Consider the following 9,550-nt stretch of genomic DNA (forward strand, 5'->3'; position numbering starts at 1 on the left):
GGGGGGGCGGGGGGGGGGGAGAGCGGGGGGGGGGCGGAGTTAGGCGTTAGGCGTGCACCTGCATGGGCCCCAGCTTTGCCTGCCTCTTCGTCGGATATGTGGAACAGTCCATCTTACGCAGCTACACTGGCACCAGCCCCCACCTTTTCCTCTGCTACATCAATGACTGTATCGGTGCTACCTTATGCTACCACAAGGAGGTTGACCAGTTCATCCACTTTTCTAACACCTTCCACCCCGACCTCAAATTTACATGGACCGTCTCGGACTCCTCCCTCCCCTTCCTAGACCTCTCCATTTCTATCTCGGGCAACCGACTCAACAAGGACATTTACTATTGACCGACTCCCACAGCTACCTAGATTACACCTCCTCCCACCCTGCCCCCTGTAAAAACACCATCCCACATTCCCAATTCCTTCGCCTCCGCTGCATCTGCTCCCAGAAGGACCAATTCCAATACCAAACAACCCAGATGGCCTCCTTCTTCAAAGACCGCAATATCCCCTCAGACGTGGTTGATGATGCTCTCCACCGCATCTCCTCCACTTCCCGCTTCTCCGCCCTTGAACCCCGCCCCTCCAATCGCCACCAGGACAGAACCCCACTGGTCCTCACCTACCACCCCACCAACCTCCAGGTACATCGTATCATCCTTCATCATTTCCACCACCTCCAGACAGACCCCACCACCACGGATATATTTCCCTCCCCTCCCCTATCAGCATTCTGGAAAGACCACTCATCCGCGACTCCCTCGTCAGGTCCACACCCCTCCCCTATCCAACCTCCACTCCCGGCACCTTCCCCTGCAACCGCAAAAAATGCAAAACTTGCGCCCACACCTCTCCCCTCACTTCCCTCCAATGCCCCAAGGGATCCTTCCATATCCGTCACAAATTCACTTGCACCTCCACACACATCATTTACTGCATCCGCTGCACCCGATGTGGCCTCCTCTACATTGGGGAGACAGGCCGCCTAATTGCGGAACGTTTCAGAGAACACCTCTGGGACACCGGCACCAACCAACCCAACCACCCCGTAGCGGAACACTTTAACTCCCCTTCCCACTCTGCCAAGGACATGCAGGTCCTTGGCCTCCTCCATTGCCAGACCATGGCAACACGACGCCTGGAGGAAGAGTGCCTCATCTTCCGCCTAGGAACCCTCCAACCACGAGGGATGAATGCAGATTTCTCCAGCTTCCTCATTTCCCCTCCCCCCACCTTATCTCAGTCCTAACCCTTGGACTCAGCACCATCTTCTTGACCTGCAATCTTCTTCCCGACCTCTCTGCCGCCACCCCTCTCCGGCCTATCACCCTCACCTTAACCTCCTTCCACCTATCTCATTCCCAACGCCCCTCCCCCAAGTCCCTCTAGCCTACCTTTTATCTTAGCCTGCTTGGCAAACCTTCCTCATTCCTGAAGAAGGGCTTATGTCCGAAACGTCGATTCTCCTGCTCCTTGGATGCTGCCTGACCTGCTGCGCTTTTCCAGCAACACATTTTTCAGCTCTGATTTCCAGCATTTGCAGTCCTCACTTTCTTCCAATATGGCACAATGTGTGGATCTTCTTGTAATTACTATACTTTATCTGTAGGATGCTGCATAGAAACCTGTGGTGAAATTTGTATTAGATTAAAGGAACCACACTGCAAGTCATTTCTATGTGATTGTTGTAACATCACTGGACAATTTCCTCCAGCTTTGTGATAAATTCCTACTTACCATCAAAATCGCAACCATCAGAATCGCCAACACCATCATCCATGTCATTTTCCCCGTTGATTAGCTTATCCTTTTTCTGAGGGCTCCTCGGGGGTTTAGGCACCTTCTTCTCTAACCACCCTCTGTTGCGTAGACTTTGTCGGATTAGTGGATATGGACCGTAGATAGTAAATATCCTTTTTAGCTAAGTCATGAGAATGTTTATCAATTACTTACTACTTACTGAAAATATACTTCTTATTCACTTTTTAAAACAGAAAACAATGCTAGCTCATAACATATCTCATTGCAGAGCCTAACTTATCCAAACAAACGAACAAATATTTCCTCTGCGCATCGCAGTGATTTTCACAGTTTCATTATGCATGTCATTCTATAGTGATGCTTTATTATGCCAATCATTTCTCTGACTATTCTGCAGTCGTTTTTAAGTAGATTTATCTTCAATTATATTAAGTATTTCAGAGCTGACAGAAAAATATAATTTCTATTTTTGTTTCACAGATTCACTGCCAAAGTTTTTGGAATCTATGATAGAGCAGAAAGGAGAATCTGCACAGACTCCACAATACCCAGCAACCCACGAAACCAGTGTGAATCTTTCCTCACTAACATATTGCGCTTTCGGAGGAAGGTTGCAATTTTGGTATCATTTCGTAGCAAATGAAGGGGAAGTTTTATTGCCTGTAGGAACTAGGGATTGCATGTTTGACAAGTTGTGTGAGTGGCAAATACATGGCAGATGAAGTATAATGTAGATAACTATGAGGTTATCCACTTTGACAGCAAAAGCAGGAAGACATATTATTTCTGAATGTCCTCGTACACCAGTTGCTGAAAGTAAGTATGCAGGTACAACAGGCAATGAAGAAGATGAATGGTATCTTAGCCTTCAGTGAGAGGGTTTGAGTGCAGGGATGTCTTGCTACAATTGGTAGCTTTGGTGAGACCACATCTGGAGTACTGTGTCAATCTTGGTCTTCTTATCTGATGATGGATGTTCTGGCTGCAGAGAGAGTGGCACCAAGATTTACTTGACTGATTCCTAGAGTGGCAAGAATGGTGTTTGCAGAGGGACTGGATAAATGAGGACTATATTCACAGAGTTTAGAGGAATGAAGGGGGTGGTCTCAGAAAAACCTACATAGTTTGGGCGGCACAGTGGCTCAGTGGTTAGCACTGCTGCCTCACAGCGCCAGAGACCCAGGTTCAATTCCCGCCTCAGGCAACTATCTGTGTGGAGTTTGCACATTCTCCCTGTGTCTGCGTGGGTTTCCTCCGGGTGCTCTGGTTTCCTCCCAGTCTAAAAATGTGCAGGTTAGGTGAATTGACCATGTTAAATTGCCCGTAGTGTTAGGTGAAGGGGTAAATGTAGGGGAATGGGTCTGGGTGGGGTTGCTCTTCGGAGGGTCGGTGTGGACTTGTTGGGCCGAAGGACCTGTTTCCGCACTGTAAGTAATCTAATCTAATTCTAACAGGACCAAACATATCAAATGTTCCTGATGACGAAGGAGTCCAGAATCATGAGCACACCAATCTAAGAATAGTGAAGTCAATGCAGGAGAGAGAGAGAGAGAAAGAAAGAAATTGACACTGCCCTTGCTGTTTGAATTCATATATCGCTGGACATTGGAGTGTATCTGGGAAATTTAACAAACAGTGAAATTCACAACTGATCTTAAAGGAACTGTTGGGAGAAGTTCACAGCACAGAATCAGATAAGTTAATTGTTTTAGGTGGCCTACAGAAAATCTGCAGTAGTGAGTAGAGTGGGTCCTTTCTTGATTATATGTTTTTAGAGATATGCCTCTTGATTAAACTTAAAATATAAGCCATAACTATTAATTTAACCTGGGGCAGTGTCTGTAGAGGAATAAGATGGCGTTATTGCTGGGTCTGTAGATTGTAAAGGAGCAAAAATGGCCGTTAGTAGAGTGATATGTGTTTCTTGTCAGATGTGGGAGTTTAAAGAGAGTTTAAGAGTTACTGCGGATTATATCTGCCATAAATGCTATTGGATGCGAATCTTATCAGATCAAATAGATTGGCTGGAGAGACAGTTCAAAGCAATGAGGAATTTGCAACAACTATAGCATGTGATGGATGGCAGTTATAAGAAAGGGGAAAGTCTCAGATACAGTCACATAGATGGGTTAACTCCCGGAAAGATAAGAGAGGAGTCTTTTGTGGCGATATCCATTTCAAACAGGTATGCTGTTTTGGAAAATGTAGGGGGTGATGGATTCTCAGGGGAATGTAGCACGAACAGCCAAGTTTCTGGTATTGAGACTGGCTCTAATGCAACGAGGGGTACGTCAGGTTCCAAGAGATCAATTGTGTTAGGGAATTCTCTAGTCCGAGGTACAGACAGACGTTTCTGTGGCCAGCAGCGAAAAAACAGAATGGTGTGTTGCCTCCCTGTCTCAGGGAGGCAACACACCATTTCAAGGATGTCTCAGAGAGGGTGCAGAATGTTCTCATGTGGGAGAGGAGCCACATTGGAACTAACGACATAGGAAGGGAAAAGGTTGAGATTCTGAAGGGAGATTACAGAGAGTTAGGCAGAAATTTCAAAAGGAGGTCCTCGAAAGTAGTAATATCTGGATTACTCCCGGTGCTACGAGCTAGTGAGGGCGGGAATAGGAGGATAGAGCAGATGGATGCATGGCTGAGGAGCTGGTGTATGGGAGAAGGATTCACATTTTTGGATCATTGGAATCTCTTTTGGAGTAGAAGTGACCTGTACAAGAAGGACAGATTGCACCTAAATTGGAAGGGGACTAATATACTGGCAGGGAAATTAGCTAGAGCTGCTTGGGAGGATTTAAACTGTAAGGTGGGGGCATGGAGGGTGGGACCCAGGGAGATAGTGAGGAAAGAGGTCAATCTGAGACTGGTACAGTTGAGAACAGAAGCGAGTCAAAAAGTCAGGGCAGGCAGGGACAAGGTAGGACTAATAAATTAAACTGCATTTATTTCAATGCAAGGGGCCTAACAGGGAAGGCAGATGAACTCAGGGCATGGTTAGGAACATGGGACTGGGATATCATAGCAATTACAGAAACATGGCTCAGTGATGGGCAGACTGGTAGCTTAATGTTCCAGGATACAAATGCTACAGGAAGGATAGAAAGGGAGGCAAGAGAGGAGGGGGAGTGGCATCCTTGATAAGGGATAGCATTACAGCTGTGCTGAGGGAGGATATTCTTGGAAATACATCCAGGGAAATTATTTGGGTGGAACTGAGAAATAAGAAAGGGATGATCACCTTATTGGGATTGTATTATAGACCCCTGAATAGTCAGAGGGAACTTGTTTCTTAATTTTCCCAGACGCACTCCGATGTCCAGTGATACATGAATTCAAAAACAGCAAAGGCAGTAACTGTGCAGGTTCTCTCTCTCTCTCTCTGTCTCTCCTGCTCTGTCCTCACCATGTGCTTCCTTTGTCTGTTCTTCTCCCTTTTAAAACTGCTGTTGTTTTGACTTTTTTTTCCCAAAGTTCCAAAACAATGCAACAGTAATTGCTTCTCCTGGAATTCGAGGAAATCACCTCCAACACCGAAAATACCTCAAAAAAAGGAGCAGCTGTTACAACCAGAAATTTTTCCCGTCCTCCATCTTGGATTACCCAGAATCCTTGTGGTAGGGGATTTTAACTTTCCAAACATAGACTGGGACTGCCATTGTGTAAAGGGTTTAGATGGAGAGGAACTTGTTAAGTGTGTACAAGAACATTTTCTGATTCAGTGTGTGGATGTACCTACCAGAGAAGGTGCAAAACTTGACCTACTCTTGGGAAATAAGGCAGGGCAGGTGTCTGAGGTGTCAGTGGGGGAGCACTTTGGGGCCAGCGACCATGATTCTATTAGATTTAAAATAGTGATGAAAAAGGATAGACCAGATCTAAAAGTTGAAGTTCTAAATTGGAGAAAGGCCAATTTTGACGGTATTAGGCAAGAACTTTCAAAAGCTGACTGGGGGCAGATATTCACAGGTAAAGTGACGGCTGGAAAATGGGAAGCCTTCAGAAATGAGATAACGAGAATCCAGAGAAAGTATATTCCTGGTAGGGTGAAAGAAAATGCTAGTAGGTATAGGAAATACTGGATGACTAAAGAAATTGAGGGTTTGGTTAAGAAAACGAAGGAAGGATATGTCAGGTATAGACAGCATAGATCGAGTGAATCCTTAGAAGAGTATAAAGAAAGTAGGAGTACACTTAAGAGGGAAATCAGGAGGGCAAAAAGGGGACATGAGATAGCTTTGGCAAATAGAATTAAGGAGAATCCAAAGGGTCTTTACAAATACATTAAGGACAAAAGGGTAACTAGGGAGAGAATAGGGCCTCTCGAAGATCAGCAAGGCGGCCTTTGTGTGGAGCCACAGAAAATGGGGGAGCTACTAAACGAGTATTTTCCATCAGTACTTACAGTGGAAAAGGATTTGGAAGATATAGACTCTCGGGAAATAGAGGGTGGCACCTTGCAAAATGTCCATATTAGAGAGGAGGAAGTGCTGGATGTCTTGAAACGCATAAAGGTGGATAAATCCCCAGGACCTCATCAGGTGTACCCTCGAACTCTGTGGGAAGCTAGAGAAGTAATTGATGGGCCTCTTGCTGAAATATTTGTATCATTGATAGTCACAGGTGAGGTGCTGAAAGACTGGAGGGTGGCTAACGTAGTGCCACTGTTTAAGAAGGGTGGTAAGGACAAGCCAGGGAACTATAGATCAGCAAGCCAGACGTCGATGGTGGACAAGTTGTTGGAGGGAATCCCGAGGGACAGGATGTATATGTATTTGAAAAGACAAGGACTGATTAGGGATAGTCAACATGGCTTTGTGCGTAGGAAATTATGTCTCACAAACTTGATTGAGTTTTTTGAAAAAGTAACAAAGAGGATTGATGAGGGCTGAGCGGTAGATATGATCTATATGGACTTCAGTAAGGCGTTTGACAAGATTCCCCATGGGAGACTGATTTGCAAGGTTGGATCTCATGGAATACAGAGAGAACTAGCTATTTGGATACAGAACTGGCTTAAAGGTAGAAGACAGAGAGTGGTGGTGGAGGGTTGTTTTTCAGACTGGAGGCCTGTGACCAGTGGAGTGCCACAAAGATCGGTGCTGAGCCCTCTACTTTTTGTCATTTACATAAATGATTTGGATGTGAGCATAAGAGGTGCAGTTGGTAAGTTTGCAGATGACATCAAAATTGGAGGTGTAGTGGACAACAAAGAGGAATACCTCAGACTACAACAGGATCTTGAAGAGATGAGCCAATGGGCTGAGAAGTGGCAGATGGAATTTAATTCACATAAACGCAAGGTGCTACATTTTGGGTGCTACATATGATAAGGTCCGAGGGAGTGTTGCTGAACAAAGAGACTTTGAAGTGCAGGTTCATAGCTCCTTGAAAGTGGAGTCGCAGGTAGATAGGATAATGAAGAAGGCATTTGGTATGCTTTCTTTTATTGGTCAGAGTACGAAGTACAGGAGTTGGGAAGTCATGTTGCGGCTGTACAAGACATTGGTTAGGCCACTATTGGAATATTACGTGCAATTCTTACCTCCTTTGTATTGGAGTGCAGGTTCATAGCTCCTTGAAAGTGGAGTTGCAGGTAGATAGGATAGTGAAGAAGGCGTTTGGTATGCTTTCCTTTATTGGTCAGAGTATTGAGTACAGGAGTTGGGAGGTCATGTTGCGGCTGCACAGGACATTGGTTAGGCCACTGTTGGAATATTGCATGCAATTCTGGTCTCCTTCCTATTGGAAGGATGTTATGAAACTTGAAAGGGTTCAGAAAAGATTTACAAGGATGTTGCCAGGGTTGGAGGATTTGAGCTATAAGGAGAGGATGAACAGGCTGGGGCTGTTTTCCCTGGAGCATCAGAGGCTGAGGGGTGACCTTATAGAGGTTTACAAAATTATGAGGGGCCTGGGGTGGAGGAGTCCAGAACTAGAGGGCATAGGTTTAGGGTGAGAGGGGAAAGATATAAAAGAGACCTAAGGGGCAACTTTTTCACACAGAGGGTGGTTCGTGTATGGAATGGGCTGTCAGAGGAAGTGGTGGAGGCTGGTACAATTGCAACATTTAAGAGGCATTTGGATGGGTATATGAATAGGAAGGGTTTGGAGGGATATGGGCCAGGTGCTGGTAGGTGGGACTAGATTGGGTTGGGATATCTGATCGGCATGAATAGGAAGGGTTTGGAGGGATATGGGCCGGGTGCTGGTAGGTGGGACTAGATAGGGTTGGGATATCTGATCGGCATGGACAGGTTGGACCGAAGGGTCTGTTTCCATGCTGTACATCCAGAAAGCAGGTAACTGCAAGCCAGTCATGGGAAGATGATAGAAACTATTATCAAAGATGTTATAGCATGGCATTTAGAAAAATTCAAGGCAACCAGGAAGAGCCAATATGGTTTTATGAAACGGGAATCATGTTTTTTTAGAAATGTATTGGCGTTGTTTAAGGAAGTATCATGCTGTCAGTAAAAGGGAACTTATGTACTGTACTTGGATTTCCAGATTTGATAAAGTGCCCCATCAAAGGTTATTGCAGAAAGCTTATGGTGTAGGATGATAACATGTTGGCTTGGATAGATGAATGACAACTAACAGGAAAGAGGGAAAATTTTAAATAGGTAATGTTCTAACTGGCAGGATGTAACCAGTGACATGGCACAGGGATTAGTGCTGGGGCCTCCACTTAATTCACTTTATACAAATGATTTGAATGACAAGCATGGTTGCTAAATTTCCTGATGACATAAAGATAGATATGAAAGTCAGTTGTGAAACTGACATAAAAAACTTTTAAAGGGATATAGATAGATTAATTAAGTGAACAAAGATCTGGTAAATGAAGTAAATGCAGGAAAATGAGAAATTGTTGATTTTTGCTGGAAAAATTCAAAAATAAACATATTATCCAAATGTTGAGAGATTGTAGTGCCTAGAGATGTAGAGGGATCCTGGTGTCCTTGAGCGTGAATTGCAAAAGTTTAGTATGCAGGTACAGCAAGGAATTTGGAAAGGTAATAGATTGAGATTGTGTACTGCAAAAGGGATGATACACATAAGTATGGAAGTTATGATTGTCATGTACAAGGCATTGGCGAGATCACATCTGGACTACTGTTTACACTATCGGTCTCCTTATTTAAGGAAGGACTTAAATGGATTGTAAAACATTCAGAGAAACTTTACTAGAGTAATACCTGAAATGGGTGATTTCTCTTGTGAGGAAAACTTTGAATGGCTAGGCTTGTATCCATTGGAGTTTTAGAGTAAGAGGTGACTTGATTCAAACATATAAGATCCTGTTTGAGGATTATCAAGCACTAGGAAGGAAATTGAAGTACAGGTCCTCAAGGGTCATAATCTCTGGATTACTGCCCGAGCCACGTGCCAATTGGCATAGGGATAAGAAAATTAGGAAAGTAAACACGTGGCTAAGGGGTTGGTGTAGGAAAGAGGGATTCCATTTCATGGGGCATTGGCATCAGTTTTGGAACCGGGGGGATCTGTAGCATTGGGACGGTCTTCACCTGAACCGAACGGGTACCAATGTTCTAGCAAAGAGGATAAATAGGGTGGTCAGTAGGACTTTAAACTTCTGAGTTGGGGGGAAGGGAAAGTGAAAGCAACAGGGAGTATGGAGTTAAATGGAAAGATAAGCAGCAGGATAGAATGTTGATTTAACCTTGAGGCAGATTAGGAATGCAACAAAAAGGAAGGATAACTTAGGACATCTTATGACTTCCAATATCTCGAATGATAAGAATGTTAGCATTAAGGCACTTTAC

At 44.5% G+C, this 9,550-nt stretch overlaps 1 protein-coding gene across 3 annotated transcripts in view; it reads right to left on the bottom strand.

The window, feature by feature from the left end:
• Positions 1–9,550, bottom strand: part of LOC122558896 — a 72,155-nt gene that overhangs the window by 43,798 nt on the left and 18,807 nt on the right. For all 3 annotated transcript variants that reach the window (XM_043707820.1, XM_043707819.1, XM_043707821.1), the window contains one exon: positions 1,734–1,917. In XM_043707820.1, the coding sequence (XP_043563755.1) occupies positions 1,734–1,917 (184 nt within the window). The remainder of the gene's footprint in view (positions 1–1,733; positions 1,918–9,550) is intronic.

The sequence above is a fragment of the Chiloscyllium plagiosum genome, chromosome 18 (genome assembly GCF_004010195.1).
Source record: "Chiloscyllium plagiosum isolate BGI_BamShark_2017 chromosome 18, ASM401019v2, whole genome shotgun sequence".
NCBI lineage: Eukaryota > Metazoa > Chordata > Chondrichthyes > Orectolobiformes > Hemiscylliidae > Chiloscyllium > Chiloscyllium plagiosum.